The sequence below is a fragment of the Bombina bombina genome, chromosome 4 (assembly GCF_027579735.1).
Source record: "Bombina bombina isolate aBomBom1 chromosome 4, aBomBom1.pri, whole genome shotgun sequence".
NCBI classification, from domain to species: Eukaryota; Metazoa; Chordata; class Amphibia; order Anura; family Bombinatoridae; genus Bombina; species Bombina bombina.
In genome coordinates, this window is record NC_069502.1 from 65,610,734 (window position 1) to 65,636,055 (window position 25,322).

The 25,322-nt window shown below is 32.5% G+C and overlaps 1 protein-coding gene across 1 annotated transcript in view; it reads left to right on the plus strand.

The window, feature by feature from the left end:
* Nucleotides 1–385: 385 nt before the first annotated feature.
* Nucleotides 386–25,322, plus strand: part of SCARA3 (scavenger receptor class A member 3) — a 103,402-nt gene continuing 78,465 nt past the window's right edge. Inside the window, exons 1-2 of the mRNA XM_053709497.1 lie at nucleotides 386–467; nucleotides 6,192–6,311. Of these exons, the coding sequence (XP_053565472.1) occupies nucleotides 386–467; nucleotides 6,192–6,311 (202 nt within the window). The remainder of the gene's footprint in view (nucleotides 468–6,191; nucleotides 6,312–25,322) is intronic.

A 25,322-nucleotide genomic window follows, 5' to 3' on the forward strand; every position in this document is an offset into this window, starting at 1 on the left:
TTTACATTCCTGCTATTTAAATAAAGATAGCAAGAGAATGAAGAACAATTGATAATAGGAGTAAGCTAGAAAGTTGTTTAAAATTACATGCCCTATCTAAATCATCAGTTTATTTTTGACTAGACTATCCCTTTAAAGGGACATGAAATAGGCTCACAACTTTTAAAATATTGAGGAATGTTTAATCATTTGGGATTTATTATTCAGAAGTAGAATATTAGTTAAGACAGCAGAATTCATTAATACAAAAACATATTTTAGTGTACGTGGTTCCTTTTAATTAATTGACTACTGATTTTAAAGAGATGTCACAAATAATATATTTGTCAAGGGTGTTATATGAGCTGTTGTGTGGAGAGCTGGAGTGGAGTTTTTACTATAAAAGATGGCAGATTTCTTTTGTCTTTCAGACGAGGAGCTCATTCCAGAGGAAGAAGATATGCCGTCCTTCAGATGCAGGCAAAATGGTAAGGAGACGTCGGAGACTCTTATGTATCATTACTTAACATGAACAAATATGTTTTATATTAATATTTCCACTTGCAAAATAAAGGGGAAGTAATTATTTGGTGCACAATTAACTATTATATTGTATAGAAATACAGTGTCACTCTGAGGGTCCTGCTTCTAAATTATTTATGCAGTTCTACGTCCAAAAAGACATGCTTGTTATTTTTTTATACTATCACCAGTAATCCTGCATGAAACAGCTGTGATGAGTTTATTGTACTGATGACTAAGCACGTGCATTAAATTCACAGATGTATTGCACTTTTACAGTAATACATTTGTTGCCGAAAGGAGCCTTATACCTCTCCCTGCCGCGATACTATGTATTAGCTTATTAAATGAAGGCCGAATGCGAATTAATGTACAAGCCCACTGGTGACATTATCACCATAATCCTTCTTTAATGTAAGGTCAATGGTGGAAGATTCAAGCTAACCCTGGATTTGAGGTTAAGGCATGAAACACAAAGCGTCAGATTACGAGTGGAGTGCGATATTCACGCTGGTATTTGAAGTGGCCCGCAATGCCAATGGCCACACAGCATGAGAATCTAGCGGAGCGAAGGGGTAAGTCATGCAGTGATGGGCAGCAGATTTAAATATATAATATTACATATACAATTTGTGTATATACACATATAGACACATAAATAAATATATACTGTATGTATATAAGCATATACATATATATTTACAGGAATACCACATTCCCCAAAGACCACAATGTAAAGGCACTTTTCAGTGCCTTTTTTTCTAACACCCCACACCCACCAACTTTAACCCCTCATAGCTGCTTATTGCAGATATTTTATAAAAAAAAAAATGCTAATATTTTTATATTTATTAAACCAACACTACAATTTATTTTGGCGGCAATTGGGGCACATTTAGAAAATTGACCATGGAGCTGGTCATTTATTGCGCGCCCGTAAATTAGCAAAAGTTTCTTTGATGATTTAGAAAGAGCATATAAGTTGCAAAAACCCCTTCTTTTATCAATTTTAATTTTTTCTTTTGGTATTCTTTGCTGAAAAGCTGGTGGGGATTCTCAGGGGCATGCATGTATATGAAACACTATATGACAGCATTTTTATATATTATGCAAACGCTGTTATCTAGTGCTCAAATTCATTCTTGCAAAATTGCTGCCATATTGTTTTCCAGAAAACGTGCAAGTTACCTACTTAGGTATGCTCTTCAATAAAGAATATCATGAGAATAAAGAACATTTAATAAAAGTCAATTGGAAACTTTTTTTTTATCTGTCTAAATCATGAAAGAAGCATTATATGATTCATGGACCATAAGATTTAGGTTAGCGTTTGAGCTAGTGCTTACACATCCAGAATGTAATTGACCTGGCAAAGCTACATCAAAATGGTATTGTATTATGTTAAATCAACTTTGCAATATACTCTCATTATTTATTTTGCCCCATTTTCATGGAATTTAGCTCTTAAAATTGTAAATGTTCTATCCTCAGAGCCAGAAATAGAAACTGCAGACTTTTCAAGGCTAACCCTCTACATATTTTTCTCTAATTGCATTTAGCTGATAACTACAACAAAAATGTACTTTATAATAACATTATGACCATGGTTAGCCTTTTACTTTGCACACTCAAATCTGGATTGGCTCCTCTAAATAAGGAGAATGGTGGGTGAATTCTGAGCATTGAAAAAAATAACAATTACATCAATTATGATGTTTATTTTTTTTAAATGTTTTAGAAGTGGCTGAGATGTTGTTCTATAGCAAGACAACGTAAATGTATTGTAATAACAAGGTGTTTACTATCTCTTTAACCATATTTGTGATACTACATCAAGATAGTAAATACATACAGGGAAAACTCTCTTGTTAAAGGGGCACTAAACCCAAATGTTTTTCTTTCATGATTCAGATAGAACAGGCAAGTTTAAGCAACTTTCTAATTTACTCCTATTATCAATTTTTCTTCGTTCTCTTGCTATCTTTATTTGAAAAAGAAGGCATCTAGGCTTTTTTTTTGGTTCAGATCTCTGGACAGCAGAGAGGTAGATTTGGGTATCATCAGCATAGAAATTAGTATGTGTGTGTGTATATGTGCTTAATAAAAGTTACATTTTATGCTTGTCTTTTAATTAAAGGAACAGTCAACGCCATTCTCTTGCTATCTTTATTTGAAAAAGCAGGAATGAAAGCTTTGGAGCCAGCCCATTTGAGGTTCAGAATCTGGGTTGCACTTGCTAATTGGATGGCTAAATGTAGCTACCAATCAGCAAGCCCTATCCAGGGTACTGAACAAAAAATAGGCTAGCTCCAAAGCTTTCATTCCTGCTTTTCAAATAAAGATAGCAAGAGAACCAAGAAAAATTGATAATAGGAGTAAATTAAAAAGTTGATTAACCCCTTAACATCCAAGGACTTGTCAGGCACATCCTACATTGGGTGTCAGTTAATGACCAAGGCCTCTGTGGTTTCAATCACTGGAAGTGATCCTGATCGCTTCCAGATGCTTTCAGTGTATTGCAGTGATGCCTCGATACTGAGGCATCCTGCAATACCCTTTTTTTAGACACCGATGCAGAGAGAGCCACTCGGTGGCCCTCTCTGCATTGGCCAACGATGGTGCCGATTGTTGGTGGGTGGGAGCCATAGCAGGGAGGCGAGTGGGTGGCCCATCGCTCTTCCACTTCCTTCCAGGTGCCGGTAGCGGGGGGCGGGTGTGCGCACAGTTGCATGGGAGTGTGCACAGGTGGGCAGGAGTCGGTAGGCAGGTGGTCGGGAGTGGGTGGAACTGGGACCGCTACACTACAGAAAAGTGTAAGTGATGGAGGGAGAGGGGGCAAATAAATGTTTGGAAAGGAATCGCCATATATATCTGCTATTTCTGAACAAAGGGGATCCCAGAGAAGCATTTACAACCATTTGTGCCATAATTGCACAAGCTGTTTGTAAATAATTTCAGTGAGAAACTTAAATTTTGTGAAAAAGTGAACAATTTTTTTTTTATTTATTTGATCGCATTTGGCGGTGAAATGGTGGCATGAAATTTACCAAAATGGGCCTAGATCAATACTTTGGGTCAAGGGTTATTCAGGGATTCCTGACAGATATCAGTGTTGCAATGTAACTATCGCTAATTTTGGGGGAAAAAATGGTTTGGAAATAGCATAGTGCTACTTGTACTTATTGCCCTATAACTTGCAAAAAAAGAAAAGAACATGTAAACATTGGATATTTCTAAACTTAGGACAAAATTTTGAAACTATTTAGCATGGGTGTTTTTTGGTGGTTGTAGTTTTTGGGGGTCAAAGTTAGAAAAAGTGTTTTTTTTCCATTTTTACATCCATATTTTATAAAACATTTTATAGTAAATTATAAGATATGATGAAAATAATGGTATCTTTAGAAAATCCATTTAATGGCAAGAAAAACGGTATATAATATGTGTGGGTACAGTAAATGAGTGAGAGGAAAATTACAGCTAAACACAAACACCGCAAAATGTAAAAATAGCTCTGGTCCCAAACGGTAAGAAAATTTAAAAATGGTCTGGTCACTAAGGGGTTAAAATTGCATGCTCTATCTGAATCATGAAAGGAAATATTTGGGTTTAGTATCCCTTTAATGAGTATAAAGGAACACAGAGATGGGAACTTTTCATTGGGTTAAAATAGGGAAATATGTATTATGGTAATATCTGTGTTTCCCAAGACAAGAGGAATGTGTAAGATTTCACAGGGGCAATTTGCTATCTGTAGTAAACTGAACTGAAATGTAGTATTCAGACAAGAAACAATATAGACTTTAAAGGGATATGAAATCCAATTTTGTTTTCTTTCATGGTTTAGAGAGTGTATTCAATTCTAAACAACTTTCCAATTTAGTTATATGATCTAATTTTTGTTTTCTTGATATCCTTTGTTAATGAGTAATCCTAGGCAGACCCAGACTGAGCATAGGGCATACTGGGCATTTACGAGGTGGGCTGGAGCCTTGACCTTAGTTCTGCCCAAATGGCAGCATTATTATTTGTGCATGATGCAGGGCCAGACGTGCCCTGTCTCTCACTACCTTGCTGTGTCTGGGCAGGTCCTTCCCCATTCAGGTGACTGTCATTTTGAGTAACTGTGACTACACAGGCTGATGAGCAGTAAGCGTTTATTCTTTATTTAAATGTGAGCTTCAATAGTTTCTCATATTTATTACAATTTGCGGTTTTGCTTTTTATTACAACCAGTTTTGTGACAGAAGGATGTTACAACCTTTAAATGTTTTGTAAATCTAACTAGTACATTATACTTGTTAGTTTTGGGGTATGGAAAAGGGTAACAGGGCTCTTCTCCCTTAAACGACCAGGCCTATTTTTGGAAATAGTCCAATCCTAATTCTAGGTGAGCTCAGGATCATTCATCCATCTAGTAGCAGTGCTTTGCAACAATGTTTACGGAAGTTTTATACATAGTTGCAAATGCTGATGCTAAGAATGCTAAAGACACATGCACACTTCTAAGCTCCTATCAGCCATACCTAGGTTTACACTTCAACAAAGTATATCAAGATAATAATAAAACAAATTCGAAAACTATATTACATTAATTTACATGCTAGAAAAAAAATTAAAGGGACAGTCTACTCCCAGAATTTGTATTTGTTTAAAAAGAGAGAAAATCTCTGTATTAAACTTTCCCCAGTTTTGCATAACCAACACCGTTATATTAATATACTTTTTACCTCTGATTACCTTGTATCTAATCCTCTGCAGACTGCCTCCTTATCTCCGTTCTTTTGACAGTTACATTTTAGCCAATTAGTGCTGACTCATAAATAACTCCACGGGAGTGAGCACAATTTTATATATATTACACACATGGACTAGAGCTGTCTAGCTGTGAAAAATGCGGCCTTCGAGGGCATAGAAATTAGCATATGAGCCTGCCTAGGTTTAGCTTTCAACAAAGAATACAGAGGGAGCAAATCAAATTTGATGATACAAGTGAAATGGAAAGTTATTTAAAATGACATGCCCTATCTAAATCATGAAAGTTTAATTTTAACTGGACGGTCCCGTTAAATTTGACATTACAAGGGGATACATATTTGCATTTTCTTTGATGTTTTCATGAAAATCATAGCAGTGTGATTACTTTGAAATGGGTCATTACATTAAAAATGAACAACCTATTTGTTAATTCATTTGTTCATCTTCAATTGTTTCCTTATTTTAAATCACTGATATTAAAGGGACACTAAACCCATTTTATTCTTTCATGATTCAGATATAGCAGCAATTTTAAGCAACTTTCTAATTTACCTCTTTTATTAATTTTTTTCTTTGTTCTCTTGCTTTCTAAAAAGCAGCACTGTAAAGCTTAGGAGCCGGACCATTTTAGGTTCAGCACCCCGGATAGCGCTTCCTTATTGGTGGCATTATTTAACCACCAATAAGCAAGCGTAACCCAGGTTATGAACCAAAAATGGTCCGGCTTCTAAGCTTTACATTCCTGCTTTTTAAATAACAATAACAAGAGAACAAAGACAATTAATAGGAGTAAATTAGAAAGTTGATTAAAATTGCTGCTCTATCTAAATCATTGACGAAAAAAATTGTGTTTAGTGTCCCTTTAAACTAAGTTTACAGATGCTAGAATGTAAAGTCATTGATGTTTTTATAACATAGTTTTGTATCATTTCTAGGTAGGACAGGTTCTAACTGCACCAGGTGCCAGAAGAATTTGTCCCTGCAGACCTCAGTAAAAGTGCTGTATGCTTTTGTTTTGATCCTAATCATAGCAGTTATTATACTGGCATCATTAGGTAAGAACAATTCTTTTTACTTGATACAAATGTCATTCTGCCCGTATATTAGTTTGTAAAGGTGCAGAGGTGTATTAGATGTTTTATTAGTATGATTTATGCTAATGCCGTGTGTTTCTTTTTATTCAATAAAGTTTTCATTTACTAACATGAGGTCATTAAAAAGTTAACAGAAAAGCAATATGAAAACTCTTTATATGAACTGAACACTGACTAATGTATCATATGTTTTAGACCAACCTAAAATACAATTGAACAAGTTTCACATGAGAAATTAAATTAGACTTGATAGGCCTAAGGTTTCTATGTTACAATATAAAAATGCAGCTATATTTGTGACTAGATATCTGGTTTAACAAAATCAATGCTTAGAAAAAAATATTATCTATCCTGTACATTTCTTCCTGCTAGTAAAAGAAAAAAAAGTAAGTTGCATTAATGGGCAGTCCAAGTAAAAATAATAGTTTTAAATGTTTTAAAATAGGTAAAAAAAAAAAACAAGCGAAGGAGTTTGATAGTATTGCGTTAAAGGTAAAGTATTTTGTTAAAGGTAAAGTATTTTGTTAAAGGTAAAGTATTGCGTTAAAAATAAAGTATTGCGTTAAAGGTAAAGTATTGCGTTAAAGGTACATGAAATCTAATCTTTTTCTTTAAGAAAAAGTTTTTCCAATTTACTTCTAATATTAAATTTCTTTTGTTCTCATGGTATTCTTTTTTTGAAGGGATAGCCAGGTAGATAGTGTACACATTTCTGGAGCACTGCATGGCAGAAAACACATTTGCCACCTAATGCTCTTGCAAATGTATAACAAGTATTCTTGCCAAACTGGTGTCATAAAGTGATCCACACACGTGCATGCTCCTGAGTTTACTTAACTGTTTTCCAACAAAGAATACCAAGAGAATTAAGTAAATTTAATAAAATAAGTAAATTGTAGTCTTATAAAAAAAAAAAATTACACTTTGAATCATTCAAGAAAATGTTTCGGTTTTCTGTCCCTTTAACATTAAATTAATAATGGGATATAATGTCAATGCTGTGCTGTGGACAACATAGCTCTACAATAAAATTTGCATTATTAAGTATGTTTTTGAAAAAAAATGGTTTCATCACTCTGTTTTTTGCTTTTTGTTTAACCCTTTCCTGCCAGGACTTATTTATCTACAGTACATCGGTTCCGATTTAAACAAATAAGTAAAAAAATGAAATCACAAGATCGTTCATGCGATCATGTGATTTCAATGATGGGATAAGGTCGGGGGGGGGGGGGGAGTGCTTATAACACTAGCAATGCCCTCCAGCCCGCAATCCCATTTACCAAGCCACTGTGGCTTCAAGACAGCCAAATGGCAAGGACGTTCCATGTCGTTCTAATAGCGCTAAAGCCCAGTGCAGTTAGGATGGCATGGAATGGCCTAACGGCAGGAAGGGGTTCTTTGATGGATACACACCTTGCTTGCCTTCCAGTAAATTGTGTGCTCTATAGCATACACACCAGTATAGTTTCATTTTAAAGGGACATGAAACCCAAAAATGTTCTTTCATAAAATAGAGCGTATAATTTTAAACAACTTTCCAATTTATTTCTATTGTCAATTTTGCTTCAATCTCTTAGTATTATTTGTTACAGGAGCAGTAATGCACTACTGGGAACTAGCTGAACACACTTAGGCCTAGATTTGGAGTTCGGCGGTAAAAGGGCTGTTAACGCTCCGCGGGCTTTTTTCTGGCCGCACCATAAATTTAACTCTGGTATCGAGAGTTTAAACAAATGCTGCGTTAGGCTCCAAAAAAGGAGCGTAGAGCATTTTTTACCGCAAATGCCACTCTCGATACCAGAGTTGCTTACGGACGCGGCCGGCCTCAAAAACGTGCTCGTGCACGATTCTCCCATAGGAAACAATGGGGCTGTTTGAGCTGAAAAAAAACCTAACACCTGCAAAAAAGCAGCGTTCAGCTCCTAACGCAGCCCCATTGTTTCCTATGGGGAAACACTTCCTACGTCTGCACCTAACACTCTAACATGTACCCCGAGTCTAAACACCCCTAACCTTACACTTATTAACCCCTAATCTGCCGCCTCCGCTATCGCTGACACCTGCATATTTTTTTTAACCCCTAATCTGCCGCTCCGTAAACCGCCGCAACCTACGTTATCCCTATGTACCCCTAATCTGCTGCCCTAACATCGCCGACCCCTATATTATATTTATTAACCCCTAATCTGCCCCCCTCAACGTCGCCTCCACCTGCCTACACTTATTAACCCCTAATCTGCCGAGCGGACCTGAGCGCTACTATAATAAAGTTATTAACCCCTAATCCGCCTCACTAACCCTATCATAAATAGTATTAACCCCTAATCTGCCCTCCCTAACATCGCCGACACCTACCTTCAATTATTAACCCCTAATCTGCCGAGCGGACCTCACCGCTACTATAATAAATGTATTAACCCCTAAAGCTAAGTCTAACCCTAATACTAACACCCCCCTAAGTTAAATATAATTTACATCTAACGAAATAAATTAACTCTTATTAAATAACTTATTCCTATTTAAAGCTAAATACTTACCTGTAAAATAAATCCTAATGTAGCTACAATATAAATTATAATTATATTATAGCTATTTTAGGATTAATATTTATTTTACAGGCAACTTTTTAATTATTTTAACCAGGTACAATAGCTATTAAATAGTTAAGAACTATTTAATAGTTACCTAGTTAAAATAATAACAAATTTACCTGTAAAATAAATCCTAACCTAAGATATAATTAAACCTAACACTACCCTATCAATAAATTAATTAAATAAACTACCTACAATTACCTACAATTAACCTAACACTACACTATCAATAAATTAATTAAACACAATTGCTACAAATAAATACAATTAAATAAACTAACTAAAGTACAAAAAATAAAAAAGAACTAAGTTACAAAAAATAATAAAATATTTACAAACATAAGAAAAATATTACAACAATTTTAAACTAATTACACCTACTCTAAGCCCCCTAATAAAATAACAAAGCCCCCCAAAATAAAAAATTCCCTACCCTATTCTAAATTAAAAAAGTTACAAGCTCTTTTACCTTACCAGCCCTGAACAGGGCCCTTTGCGGGGCATGCCCCAAGAATTTCAGCTCTTTTGCCTGTAAAAGAATAAATACAATACCCCCCCCCCCCCAACATTACAACCCACCACCCACATACCCCTAATCTAACCCAAAACCCCCTTAAAGAAACCTAACACTAAGCCCCTGAAGATCTTCCTACCTTGTCTTCACCATACCAGGTTCACCGATCCGTCCTGGCTCCAACATCTTCATCCAACCCAAGCGGGGGTTGGCGATCCATCATCCGGTGCTGAAGAGGTCCAGAAGAGGCTCCAAAGTCTTCCTCCTATCCGGCAAGAAGAGGACATCCGGACCGGCAAACATCTTCTCCAAGCGGCATCTTCAATCTTCTTCCATCCGGTGCGGAGCGGGTCCATCTTGAAGCAGGCGACGCGGATCCATCCTCTTCTTCCGTTGTCTCCCGACGAATGACGGTTCCTTTAAGGGACGTCATCCAAGATGGCGTCCCTCGAATTCCGATTGGCTGATAGGATTCTATCAGCCAATCGGAATTAAGGTAGGAATTTTCTGATTGGCTGATGGAATCAGCCAATCAGAATCAAGTTCAATCCGATTGGCTGATCCAATCAGCCAATCAGATTGAGCTCGCATTCTATTGGCTGATCGGAACAGCCAATAGAATGCGAGCTCAATCTGATTGGCAGATTAGGGGTTAATACTATTTATGATAGGGTTAGTGAGGCGGGTTAGGGGTTAATAACTTTATTATAGTAGCGCTCAGGTCCGCTCGGCAGATTAGGGGTTAATAAGTGTAGGCAGGTGTCGGCGACGTTGAGGGGGGCAGATTAGGGGTTAATAAATATAATATAGGGGTCGGCGGTGTTAGGGGTAGCAGATTAGGGGTACATAGGGATAACGTAGGTGGCGGCGCTTTGCGGTCGGAAGATTAGGGGTTAATTATTTTAAGTAGCTGGCGGCGACGTTGTGGGGGGCAGGTTAGGGGTTAATAAATGTAATACAGGGGTCGGCGGGGTTAGGGGCAGCAGATTAGGGGTACATAAGTATAACGTAGGTGGCGGTCGGCAGATTAGGGGTTAAAAATTTAAATCGAGTGGCGGCGATGTGGGGGGAGCTCGGTTTAGGGGTGCATAGGTAGTTTATGGGTGTTAGTGTACTTTAGGGTACAGTAGTTAAGAGCTTTATGAACCGGCGTTAGCCAGAAAGCTCTTAACTCCTGCTATTTTCAGGCGGCTGGAATTTTGTCGTTAGAGCTCTAACGCTCACTTCAGAAACTACTCTAAATACCGGCGTTAGAAAGATCCCATTGAAAAGATAGGATACGCAAATGGCGTAGGGGGATCTGCGGTATGGAAAAGTCGCGGCTGAAAAGTGAGCGTTAGACCCTTTAATCACTGACTCCAAATACCAGCGGGCGGCCAAAACCAGCGTTAGGAGCCTCTAACGCTGGTTTTGACGGCTACCGCCGAACTCCAAATCTAGGCCTAAGTGAGCAAATGACAAGAGGCATATATTTGCAGCCACCAATCAAAAGCTACCTCCCAGTAGTGCATTTCTGCTCATGAGCCTACCTATGTATGCTTTTCAACAAAGAATGCCAACAGAATAAAGCAAATTAGATGATAGAGGTGAATTGTAAAGCTGTTTAATATTGCATGCTTTGTCTGAATCATGAAAATTTTGATTTTACTGTCCCTTTAAATATTTAAATATTTAAATAAAAGGACACAGTAAAAAAATTGTATTGTTCAAAAAGTTTTTTTCTGCTAAAAAAATATTTTATAGGAAAAATACATTTTGTAATGAAATAATACAGAAGAATACATATTTAACCCCTTAGTGACCATTTTTAAATTTTCTTACCGTTATGGACCAGGGCTATTTTTACATTTCTGAGTTGTTTTGTGTTTAGCTGTAATTTTCCTCTTACCCATTTACTGTACCCACACATATTATATACCGTTTTTCTCAACATTAAATGGACTTCCTAAAGATACTATAATTTTCATCATATTTTTTAATTTACTATAAAAATGTTTTTATAAAATATGAGTGAAAAATTGAAAAAAAAAAACACTTTTTCTAACTTTGACCCCCAAAATCTGTTACACATCTACAACCACCAGAACAACCATGCTAAATAGTTTCTAAATTTTGTCTTGAGAAATACCCAATGTTCACATGTTCTTTGCTTTTTTTGTAAGTTATAGGGCAATAAGTACAAGTAGCACTTTGCTATTTCCAAACCATTTTTTTTTTTTCAAAATAGACTGCTAGGCACTTTTCAGTGCCGTTTTTTTTTTTTTCTTACACCCCGCTCACTTTAACCCCTTATAGCTGCCTTGCTTTTTTTTAGTAAGAAACAACATTACACTGTGATTTGGGGGCAATTAGGGCATATTGAGAAAATTAACGAGAGATCTGATCTCTGGGTAATTTCTGAGCGCTAAATGCTATTGCGAGCTTGAGGTAACAATAACCAGCCAGTTGTAATAGCTGGTTATTTATCACACGCCCATAAACAGACAAATTTGCCCATTTACAGATGAGCAATAAATTAGCACTTAGTAATCTAGCCCTTAGTGTCCTAACAGAAAAAACACAAAAGACAGACTGTTGTATGGCATTATACATTCAAAACAATGTTATCTGATTTGTATTGGCTGCAGTATTTATTTTTTTAAGTGCACCCCTGCTGCCTGCTAACTTCAATCTCCCCAGTGAAGTTTCCCTTTCCAGTAATCTCTAAATGTGTGCGTTTAGCAGTTTTGCTCACTGCTGAATGTAGAAGAAGGCGGTCCCTTGCGGCTTTTGGCTCTTTACAAAGCCAAAATTATATTCTTGTGAAAGTAACATACTTAGATCTGGATTTAGTGTGTTGCACTTTCAGAAGAATAATTTTGGGTCCAAAAATAGCCAAAAACCTCAAAGGGACCACCTTTTTCCACATTCGTACGTGATCTTCATTACTTACAAAGTGGTTAAACACATAAGTAAAAGTCTGCCTGCTGCTTCTCACCAGGACACAGTTTATGAGCCAATCAAGAGCAGTTGTCACACAACATGCCAATTACTAACTGTGTTCTGCTATGGAGCTGCAAAATTAATGCTTCAATTAAATGTTTAAATAATTAAGTCATGCAATGATTTGCTTTCAAACATCCATTAAAAAATAAACAGATTTAAGTGTATAATCTAAATAACTTTATTGAAAATGCTTAGATATCAAGTAACCTGAGCAAGCACATTTTCTAGACCTATTTTTGTATCAGAGCAGAAAAACAGCAACCACACTATATGTTGAGCTGGAGTAGAAACCTGACCCTGCAAAAATGAGAAGTTTAAAAATCTATAAAAATATCATTCTTATGACAAGTTGTAAGATAAACAGTAATATTGTTTTATTACATCAGCCAAGCATTTAACTAGTGTGTTCTTTCTGGACGGTGCTTGTTCACTGCTAAATATTTCTTGTGTATCAAGTTTAGTATAACGTGTCATTATAATAAAAAATGTACATACTGTGGGCTTATAGCCTTTCCTTGATCTGTTTCTTCTTCCAAACTACTCTAAATAACAAATTAAGTGGATTAGCTGAACTGAAATACAGAATCTCGTGCTCTCTCTTCAAATAAATCAAGGCGCGGTTGCACAATGGATTTTCTTTTAGGGATTCGGACAAAGTAAAACAAATGGTCTTTATTTTGGAACATACTGATAATTTTTTGGCTCTTGACTTCTGGAAATCTGGGGAAGAGTTCATCTTAAAAAAAGTAACTCAAAAAGCAGTCTTGAGTTGTCACCTTTTTATAGAAAAAAATATTAGTGGTGCTAATTAGCACACATTTGCATAAATCATTCTGGGAATAAAAATTATAGGACTTTGTATTTCTAGATGTATTTATTTTTATTTATAGTGACATTTAATAACATGATTTTTCTGCAGTATTGCAATAAATTGGCATACTAGAGTGTAAAAAAAATGTGTGTGCATATTGTATAACACCTTGTTTGCAGCATTTCTTTTAATAGCCAAACTGCACTCACCACTTATTGGAGGAGCCAGCTGGAGTATACAAGGCTAGCCAAGGTCATTATGTTAGCAGAATTATAATTGTCTTGCAGTTACAATACCAGCCTACATCCGTGTTGGTAAAATTTATGCACTGCTGTGGCACGACCGCTCTATTTCTGCATGCAGAAGTGAGGCATTCCAGAAATAGCGTAATCGAGGTGACCCCAGGCTAGCAATCACAGGGACAGAGTATCACTGTGATCCCATGCTTGGTAGGGAGGTGCCTCCATTTATGAGATACATGCTATGATGATGGTGTATCTCATGCTGTTGCTGGAAACCTGCATGTGAGACTATCCAGCTACAGTGCAGTTATTATGTATGCAATCACTGTGACAGCCAGTATCTAGGGTTGCCACCTCGGCCATGTTTTCCTGGACACTTATGAGTTAAGCAAGCTGCAGGGTAAGCAGAGCGGAACATGTATTGTGCCTCTGGACATCACATGAATAGTCCTGATGAACAGCATAATACAAGTTCCTCCCTGCACACCCTACAGCATGTGTAACTCATAAGTGTCAAGGGAAACATGGCTGAGGTGGCAACCCTACCAGTCACAGTGATTGTATACTTAAAGTGGAGCCTAGATACTTGCATGCTGCAATGTATTCTGGTAGCAGGCCCACTGGACAATCACTGGATGCCTCAGGAGTAAGGCAATCCAGAGATACCCCCAAAAAACTGTCCGATGGTCATGTGATCTGTGACAGCCACACATGTCTTTTGTCATTGGCTCCCAGTAGTGCATTGCGGGTCTGTAACTGACTTTAAACTCTGCAAAAGAAATTAAACACATATTTAAACACAGGGTTATATGCAAGCAATAGTGCAATAATAAATGATCTAACATATAAGAGCATTTTCATTGTGTATTGTTATAGCCCTTTAATCCAGGTTAATCATCAAGCTTCTCATCACCTGCCTTAGTCTCAAGCACATAATTACCTTTACAGCAAATAACAACATAAGAAAATAAAGGTTAAATTATTACAATTATTCAGCCTCTCTATAGCAGGACAACACAATGCACCACTAGTGTAAAAAGCTAACTAGCGTCTAACAAGTGTCTTAGGGCTGCTGGAATGGAGAGCAGTATGTGTAGATATGTTGAGTATTAGTTTTTTATGTTTTTACTTTTTCTAAAACACTACAGTAAGTTGCACAAGTAGGTGGCATTTTATGAGGTAAATATTCATTTTTTATCTTTGCTGCTGCAGTGATTGCTGGCAGTAGATAAATAGACCCAGACATTATTGCCAAAGTAAATTTAGATATTTTTTTTGTATATTCTCTGAATTCCAGTCCCAGCACACGAAGAACCTGATGTCTTACAGCTAAGCCTCAGTATACAAATGGGGGCAATTAAACATGTTCCTAATTGTGCAACTCTATTGAGATACCTTACTTACCCATGAGATGCCCCCTACCCTTCCTGGTACTGTGTCTGACAACTTATGGCTTCCCCTTACCTGACACCTTTTTCCTGAAAAAACAGGGACATAAGCTCAGGAGCATGCACGTGTCTGGCAACAGTTTTACAAGAATGAACTATTTATAAGAGCAATAGATGGCACCACTATCTCTTCAGCAAACGATACAATGGGAACAAAGCATATATGATAAAAGAAATCGGAAACTTTTTCAAAATTGTATGCTCTGTCCCAATCACAGAATATTTTTGTGGGGGTTTCATATCCCTTTTAACGGGATAGTCTAGTCAAAATGAAACTTTAATGAATCAGATAGAACTTTTGTTATTTGTATTCTATATAGCCTTTTGTAATATGCTTTCTATATAGCCTTTTGTAATATGTTTTCTATATATCCTTTTGTAATATGTTTTCTATATAGCCTTTTGTAATATGTTTTCTATATAGCCTTTTGTAATATGCTTTCTATATAGCCTTTTGTAATATGTTTTCTATATAGCCTTTTGTAATATGTTTTCTATATAGCCTTTTGTAATATGCTTTCTATATAGCCTTTTGTAATATGTTTTCTATATAGCCTTTTGTAATATGTTTTCTATATAGCCTTTTGTAATATGTTTTCTATATAGCCTTTTGTAATATGTTTTCTATATAGCCTTTTGTAATATGCTTTCTATATAGCCTTTTGTAATATATTTTCTATATAGCCTTTTGTAATATGCTTTCTATATAGCATTTTGTAATATGTTTTCTATATAGCCTTTTGTAATATGCTTTCTATATAGCATTTTGTAATATGTTTTCTATATAGCCTTTTGTAATATGCTTTCTATATAGCCTTTTGTAATATGCTTTCTATATAGCCTTTTGTAATATGCTTTCTATATATCCTTTTGTTATATGTTTTCTATATAGCCTTTTGTAATATGTATTCTATATAGCCTTTTGTTATATGCTTGCTATATAGCCATTTGTTATATGTTTTCTATAAAGCCTTTTTTTGTTATATGTTTTCTATATAGCCTTTTGTAATATGCTTTCTATATAGCCTTTTGTTATATGTTTTCTATATAGCCTTTTGTTATATTTTTTCTATATAGCCTTTTGTTACATGCTTGCTATATAGCCTTTTATTATTTGTTTTCTATATAGTGTATTATTATTTGTTATCTATACAGCCTTTTGTTATATGCTTTCTATATAGCCTTTTGTAATATGTTTTCTATATAGCCTTTTGTAATATGCTTTCTATATAGCCTTTTGTAATATGCTTTCTATATAGCCTTTTGTTATATGTTTTCTATATAGCCTTTTGTTATATGCTTTCTATATAGCCTTTTGTTATATGTTTTCTATATAGCCTTTTGTAATATGCTTTCTATATAGCCTTTTGTTATATGTTTTCTATATAGCCTTTTGTTATATGTATTCTATATAGCCTTTTGTAATATGTATTCTATATAGCCTTTTGTTATATGTTTTCTATATAGCCTTTTGTAATATGCTTTCTATATAGCATTTTGTAATATGTTTTCTATATAGCCTTTTGTAATATGCTTTCTATATAGCCTTTTGTTATATTTTCTATATAGCCTTTTGTAATATATTTTCTATATAGCCTTCTGTTATATGCTTGCTATATAGCCTTATTTGTTTTCTATATAGTGTATTATTATTTGTTATCTATACAGCCTTTTGTTATATGCTTTCTATATAGCCTTGTGTTATTTGTATTCTATATAGCCTTGTGTTATTTGTATTTTATATAGCCTTGTGTTATTTGTATTTTATATAGCCTTGTGTTATTTGTATTCTATATAGCCTTGTGTTATTTGTATTCTATATAGCCTTGTGTTATTTGTATTTTATATAGCCTTGTGTTATTTGTATTTTATATAGCCTTGTGTTATTTGTATTCTATATAGCCTTGTGTTATTTGTATTCTATATAGCCTTGTGCTATTTGTATTCTATATAGCCTTGTGTTATTTGTATTCTATATAGCCTTGTGTTATTTGTATGTTATATAGCCTTGTATTATTTGTATTCTATATAGCCTTGTGTTATTTGTATTCTATATAGCCTTGTGTTATTTGTATTCTATATAGCCTTGTGTTATTTGTATTCTATATAGCCTTGTGTTATATGTATTCTATATAGCCTTGTGTTATTTGTATTCTATATAGCCTTGTGTTATTTGTATTTTATATAGCCTTGTGTTATTTGTATTTTATATAACCTTGTATTATTTGTATTTTATATAACCTTGTGTTATTTGTATTCTATATAGCCTTGTGTTATTTGTATTCTATATAGCCTTGTGTTATTTGTATGTTATATAGCCTTGTGTTATTTGTATTCTATATAGCCTTGTGTTATTTGTATTCTATATAGCCTTGTGTTATTTGTATTCTATATAGCCTTGTGTTATTTGTATTTTATATAGCCTTGTGTTATTTGTATTCTATATAGCCTTGTGTTATTTGTATTTTATATAGCCTTATGTTATTTGTATGTTATATAGCCTTGTATTATATGTATTCTATATAGCCTTGTGTTATTTGTTTTCTATATAGCCTTGTGTTATTTGTATTTTATATAGCCTTGTGTTATTTGTATTCTATATAGCCTTGTGTTATTTGTATTCTATATAGCCTTGTGTTATTTGTATTTTATATAGCCTTGTATTATTTGTATTCTATATAGCCTTGTGTTATTTGTATTCTATATAGCCTTGTGTTATTTGTATTCTATATAGCCTTGTGTTATTTGTATTCTATATAGCCTTGTGTTATTTGTTTTCTATATAGCCTTGTGTTATTTGTATTCTATATAGCCTTGTGTTATTTGTATTCTATATAGCCTTGTGTTATTTGTATTTTATATAGCCTTGTGTTATTTGTATTCTATATAGCCTTGTGTTATTTGTATTCTATATAGCCTTGTGTTATTTGTATTTTATATAGCCTTGTGTTATTTGTATTCTATATAGCCTTGTGTTATTTGTATTTTATATAGCCTTGTGTTATTTGTATTTTATATAGCCTTGTGTTATTTGTATTTTATATAGCCTTGTGTTATTTGTATTCTATATAGCCTTGTGTTATTTGTATTCTATATAGCCTTGTGTTATTTGTATTCTATATAGCCTTGTGTTATTTGTATGTTATATAGCCTTGTGTTATTTGTATGTTATATAGCCTTGTATTATTTGTATTCTATATAGCCTTGTGTTATTTGTATTCTATATAGCCTTGTGTTATTTGTATTCTATATAGCCTTGTGTTATTTGTATTCTATATAGCCTTGTGTTATTTGTATTTTATATAGCCTTGTGTTATTTGTATTCTATATAGCCTTGTGTTATTTGTATTCTATATAGCCTTGTGTTATTTGTATTTTATATAGCCTTGTGTTATTTGTATTTTATATAGCCTTGTGTTATTTGTATTTTATATAGCCTTGTGTTATTTGTATTTTATATAGCCTTGTGTTATTTGTATTCTATATAGCCTTGTGTTATTTGTATTCTATATAGCCTTGTGTTATTTGTATTCTATATAGCCTTGTGTTATTTGTATTCTATATAGCCTTGTGTTATTTGTATGTTATATAGCCTTGTGTTATTTGTATTCTATATAGCCTTGTGTTATTTGTATTCTATATAGCCTTGTGTTATTTGTATTCTATATAGCCTTGTGTTATTTGTATTCTATATAGCCTTGTGTTATTTGTATGTTATATAGCCTTGTGTTATTTGTATTCTATATAGCCTTGTGTTATTTGTATGTTATATAGCCTTGTATTATTTGTATTCTATATAGCCTTGTATTATTTGTATTTTATATAACCTTGTGTTATTTGTTTTCTATATAGCCTTGTGTTATTTGTTTTCTATATAGCCTTGTGTTATTTGTATTTTATATAGCCTTGTGTTATTTGTATTCTATATAGCCTTGTGTTATTTGTATTCTATATAGCCTTGTGTTATTTGTATTTTATATAGCCTTGTATTATTTGTATTCTATATAGCCTTGTGTTATTTGTATTCTATATAGCCTTGTGTTATTTGTATTCTATATAGCCTTGTGTTATTTGTATTCTATATAGCCTTGTGTTATTTGTTTTCTATATAGCCTTGTGCTATTTGTATTCTATATAGCCTTGTGTTATTTGTATTCTATAATAGCCTTGTGTTATTTGTATTCTATATAACCTTGTGTTATTTGTATGGCTATATAAGCTTGTGTTATTTGTATTCTATAGTAGCCCTTGTGTAATTTGTATTCTATAAGAAGCCGTGGGTAATTTGTATTCTATAAAGCCTTAGTGTTTAGTGTGTATTCTATATAGCCGTTGTGTTATTTGTATTCTATATAGCCTTGGTGTTATTTGTATTCTATATAGCACTTGTGTTATTTGTATTCTATATAAGCCTTGTGATTATTTGAATTCTTATATAGCTTGTGTTATTTGATTCTATATAACCTTGTGTTATTTGTATTCTATATAGCCTTGTGATTTATTTGTATTCTATATTAGGCCTTGTGTTATTTGTTTTTCTATATAGCCTTGTGTTATTTTGTTTTCTTAATATAGGCCTTGTGTTATTTGTATTCTAGTAGTAGCCTTGTGATATTTGTGAACTATATAGCCTTGTGTATTTAGTATCAGTTCCTATAAGCCTTGTGTTATATTGTATTCTATATAGCCTTGTGTTATTTGTATTTTATATAGCCTTGTGTTATTTGTATTCTATATAGCCTTGTGTTATTTGTATGTTATATAGCCTTGTGTTATTTGTATTCTATATAGCCTTGTGTTATTTGTATTCTATATAGCCTTGTATTATTTGTTTTCTATATAGCCTTGTATTATTTGTATGTTATATAGCCTTGTGTTATTTGTATTTTATATAGCCTTGTGTTATTTGTATTCTATATAACCTTGTGTTATTTGTATTCTATATAACCTTGTGTTATTTGTATTCTATATAGCCTTGTGTTATTTGTATTCTATATAGCCTTGTGTTATTTGTATTCTATATAGCCTTGTGTTATTTGTATTCTATATAGCCTTGTGTTATTTGTATTCTATATAGCCTTGTGTTATTTGTATTCTATATAGCCTTGTGTTATTTGTATTCTATATAGCCTTGTGTTATTTGTATTCTATATAGCCTTGTGTTATTTGTATTCTATATAACCTTGTGTTATTTGTATTCTATATAGCCTTGTGTTATTTGTATTCTATATAGCCTTGTGTTATTTGTTTTCTATATAGCCTTGTGTTATTTGTTTTCTATATAGCCTTGTGTTATTTGTATTCTATATAGCCTTGTGTTATTTGTATTCTATATAGCCTTGTGTTATTTGTATTCTATATAGCCTTGTGTTATTTGTATTCTATATAGCCTTGTATTATTTGTATTCTATATAGCCTTGTGTTATTTGTATGTTATATAGCCTTGTGTTATTTGTATTCTATATAGCCTTGTGTTATTTGTATTTTATATAGCCTTGTGTTATTTGTATTCTATATAGCCTTGTGTTATTTGTATTCTATATAGCCTTGTGTTATTTGTATTCTATATAGCCTTGTGTTATTTGTATGTTATATAGCCTTGTGTTATTTGTATTCTATATAGCCTTGTGTTATTTGTATTTTATATAGCCTTGTGTTATTTGTATTCTATATAGCCTTGTGTTATTTGTATGTTATATAGCCTTGTGTTATTTGTATTCTATATAGCCTTGTGTTATTTGTATTCTATATAGCCTTGTATTATTTGTTTTCTATATAGCCTTGTGTTATTTGTATTTTATATAGCCTTGTGTTATTTGTATTTTATATAGCCTTGTGTTATTTGTATTCTATTATAGCCTTGTGTTATTTGTATTCTATATAGCCTTGTTGTTATTTGTATTCTATATAGCCTTGTGTTATTTGTATTCTATATAGCCTTGTGTTATTTGTATTCTATATAGACCTTGTGTTATTTGTATGCTATATAGGCCTTGTGTTATTTGTATTCTATATAGCCTTGTGTTATTTGTATTCTATATAGCCTTGTGTTATTTGTATTCTATATAGCCTTGTGTTATTTGTATTCTATATAGCCTTGTGTTATTTGTATTCTATATAGCCTTGTGTTATTTGTATTCTATATAGCCTTGTGTTATTTTGTATTCTATATAGCCTTGTGTTATTTGTTTTCTATATAGCCTTGTGTTATTTGTTTTCTATAATAGCCTTGTGTTATTTGTATTCTATATAGCCTTGTGTTATTTGTAATCTATATAGCCTTTGTTAGTAGTTATGTCTATATAGGCCTTGTGTTATTGTATTCTATATAGCCTTGTATTATTTGTATTCTATATAGCCTTGTGTTATTTGTATGTTATATAGCCTTGTGTTATTTGTATTCTATATAGCCTTGTATTATTTGTTTTCTATATAGCCTTGTGTTATTTGTTTTCTATATAGCCTTGTGTTATTTGTATTCTATATAGCCTTGTGTTATTTGTATTCTATATAGGCCTTGTGTTATTTGTAGGTTATATATAGCCTTGTATTATTTGTATTCTATATAGCCTTGTGTTATTTGTATCTATATAGCCTTGTGTTATTTTGTATTCTATATAGCCTTGTGTTATTTGTATTCTATATAGCCTTGTGTTATTTGTATTTTATATAGCCTTGTGTTATTTGTATTCTATATAGCCTTGTGTTAATTGTATTCTATATAGCCTGTGTTTTATTTGTATTCTATATAGCCTTGTGGTTATTTGTATTTTATATAGCCTTGTGTTATTTGTATTTTATATAGCCTTGTGTTATTTGTATTTTATATAGCCTTGTGTTATTTGTATTCTATATAGCCTGTGTTATTTGTATTCTATATAGCCTTGTGTTATTTGTATTTTATATAGCCTTGTGGTTATTTGTATGTTATATAGCCTTGTGTTATTTGTATGTTAATATAGCCTTGTGTTATTTTGTATTCTATATAGCCTTGTGTTATTTGTATTCTATATAGCCTTGTGTTATTTGTATTCTATATAGCCTTGTGTTATTTGTATTCTATATAGCCTTGTAGTTATTTGTATTTTATATAGCCTTGTGTTATTTGTATGTTATATAGCCTTGTGTTATTTGTATGTTATATAGCCTTGTGTTATTTGTATTCTATATAGCCTTGTGTTATTTGTATTCTATATAGCCTTGTGTTATTTGTATGTTATATAGCCTTGTGCTATTTGTATGTTATATAGCCTTGTGTTATTTGTATGTTATATAGCCTTGTGTTATTTGTATTCTATATAGCCTTGTGTTATTTGTATTCTATATAGCCTTGTGTTATTTGTATTTTATATAGCCTTGTGTTATTTGTATTTTATATAGCCTTGTGTTATTTGTATTCTATATAGCCTTGTGTTATTTGTATTCTATATAGCCTTGTGTTATTTGTATTTTATATAGCCTTGTGTTATTTGTATTTTATATAGCCTTGTATTATTTGTATTCTATATAGCCTTGTATTATTTGTATTCTATATAGCCTTTTGTTATTTGTATTTTATATAGCCTTGTGTTATTTGTATTCTATATAGCCTTGTGTTATTTGTATTCTATATAGCCTTGTGTTATTTGTATTCTATATAGCCTTGTGTTATTTGTATTCTATATAGCCTTGTGTTATTTGTATTCTATATAGCCTTGTGTTATTTGTATGTTATATAGCCTTGTGTTATTTGTATTCTATATAGCCTTGTGTTATTTGTATTCTATATAGCCTTGTGTTATTTGTATTCTATATAGCCTTGTGCTATTTTTATTTTATATAGCCTTGTGCTATTTTTATTTTATATAGCCTTGTGTTATTTGTATTCTATATAGCCTTGTGTTATATGTTTTCTATATAGCCTTGTGTTATTTGTATTCTATATAGCCTTGTGTTTTTTGTATTCTATATAGCCTTGTGTTATTTGTATGTTATATAGCCTTGTGTTATTTGTATTTTATATAGCCTTGTGTTATTTGTATTCTATATAGCCTTGTGTTATTTGTATTCTATATAGCCTTGTGTTATTTGTATGTTATATAGCCTTGTGTTATTTGTATGTTATATAGCCTTGTGTTATTTGTATGTTATATAGCCTTGTGTTATTTGTATGTTATATAGCCTTGTGTTATTTGTATGTTATATAGCCTTGTGTTATTTGTATTTTATATAGCCTTGTATTATTTGTATTCTATATAGCCTTGTGTTATATGTATTCTATATAGCCTTGTGTTATTTGTATTTTATATAGCCTTGTGTTATTTGTATTCTATATAGCCTTGTGTTATTTGTATTCTATATAGCCTTGTGTTATTTGTATTCTATATAGCCTTGTGTTATTTGTATTCTATATAGCCTTGTGTTATTTGTATTCTATATAGCCTTGTGTTATTTGTATTTTATATAGCCTTGTGTTATTTGTATTCTATATAGCCTTGTTTTATTTGTATTCTATATAGCCCTTGTGTTATTTGTATGTTATATAGCCTTGTGTTATTTTGTATCTATATAGCCTTGTGTTATTTGTAGTCTATATAGCCTTGTGTTATTTGTATTTTATATAGCCTTGTGTTATTTGTATTTATATAGCCTTGTGTTATTTGTATTTTATATAGCCTTGTGATTATTTGTTTTCTATATAGCCTTGTGTATTTGTATTCTATATAGCCTTGTGTTATTTGTATTCTATATAGCCTTGTGTTATTTGTATTCTATATAGCCTTGTGTTATTTGTATTCTATATAGCCTTGTGTTATTTGTATTCTATATAGCCTTGTGTTATTTGTATTCTATATAGCCTTGTGTTATTTGTATTCTATATAGCCTTGTGTTATTTGTATTCTATATAGCCTTGTATTATTTGTATTCTATATAGCCTTGTGTTATTTGTATTCTATATAGCCTTGTGTTATTTGTATTCTATATAGCCTTGTGTTATTTGTATTCTATATAGCCTTGTGTTATTTGTATTCTATATAGCCTTGTGTTATTTGTATTCTATATAGCCTTGTGTTATTTGTATTCTATATAGCCTTGTGTTATTTGTATTCTATATAGCCTTGTGTTATTTGTATTCTATATAGCCTTGTGTTATTTGTATTCTATATAGCCTTGTGTTATTTGTATGTTATATAGCCTTGTGTTATTTGTATTCTATATAGCCTTGTGTTATTTGTATTCTATATAGCCTTGTGTTATTTGTATTCTATTATAGCCTTGTGTTATTTGGTATTCTATTAGCCCTTGTGTTATTTGTATTCTATATAGCCCTTGTGTTAATTTGTATTCTATATAGCCTTGGTTTTATTTGTATTCTATATAGCCTTGTGTTATTTGTATTATATATAGCCTTGTGTTATTTGTATTCTATATAGCCTTGTGTTATTTGTATTCTATATAGCCTTGTGATAGTGTATTGTATTCTTAAATAGCCTTGTGTGTATTTGTATTCTATATAGCCTTGTCTTATTTGTATTTTATATAGCCCTTGTTGTTATTTGTATTTCTATATAGCCTTGTGTTATTTGTATTCTATATAGCCCTTGTGTTATTTGTATTCTATATAGCCTTGTTTTATTTGTATTCTATATAGCCTTGTGTTATTTGTATTCTATATAGCCTTGTGTTTTTTGTATTCTATATAGCCTTGTGTTATTTGTATTCTATATAGCCTTGTGTTATTTGTATTCTATATAGCCTTGTGTTATTTGTATGTTATATAGCCTTGTGTTATTTGTATTCTATATAGCCTTGTGTTATTTGTATTCTATATAGCCTTGTGTTATTTGTATTTTATATAGCCTTGTGTTATTTGTATTCTATATAGCCTTGTATTATTTGTATTCTATATAGCCTTGTGTTATTTGTATTCTATATAGCCTTGTGTTATTTGTATTCTATATAGCCTTGTGTTATTTGTATTCTATATAGCCTTGTGTTATTTGTATTCTATATAGCCTTGTGTTATTTGTATTCTATATAGCCTTGTGTTATTTGTATTCTATATAGCCTTGTGTTATTTGTATTCTATATAGCCTTGTGTTATTTGTATTTATATAGCCTTGTGTTATTTGTATTCTATATAGCCTTGTGTTATTTGTATTCTATATAGCCTTGTGTTATTTGTATTTTATATAGCCTTGTGTTATTTGTATTCTATATAGCCTTGTGTTATTTGTATTCTATATAGCCTGTGTTATTTGTATTCTAGTCTAGCCGTGTGTTATTTGTTTCTAGATAGCCTTGTTGTTATTTGTATTTATATAGCCTTGTGTTATTTGTATTCTATATAGCCTTGTGTTAGTTTGTATTCTATAGTAGCCTTGTGTTATTTGTATTC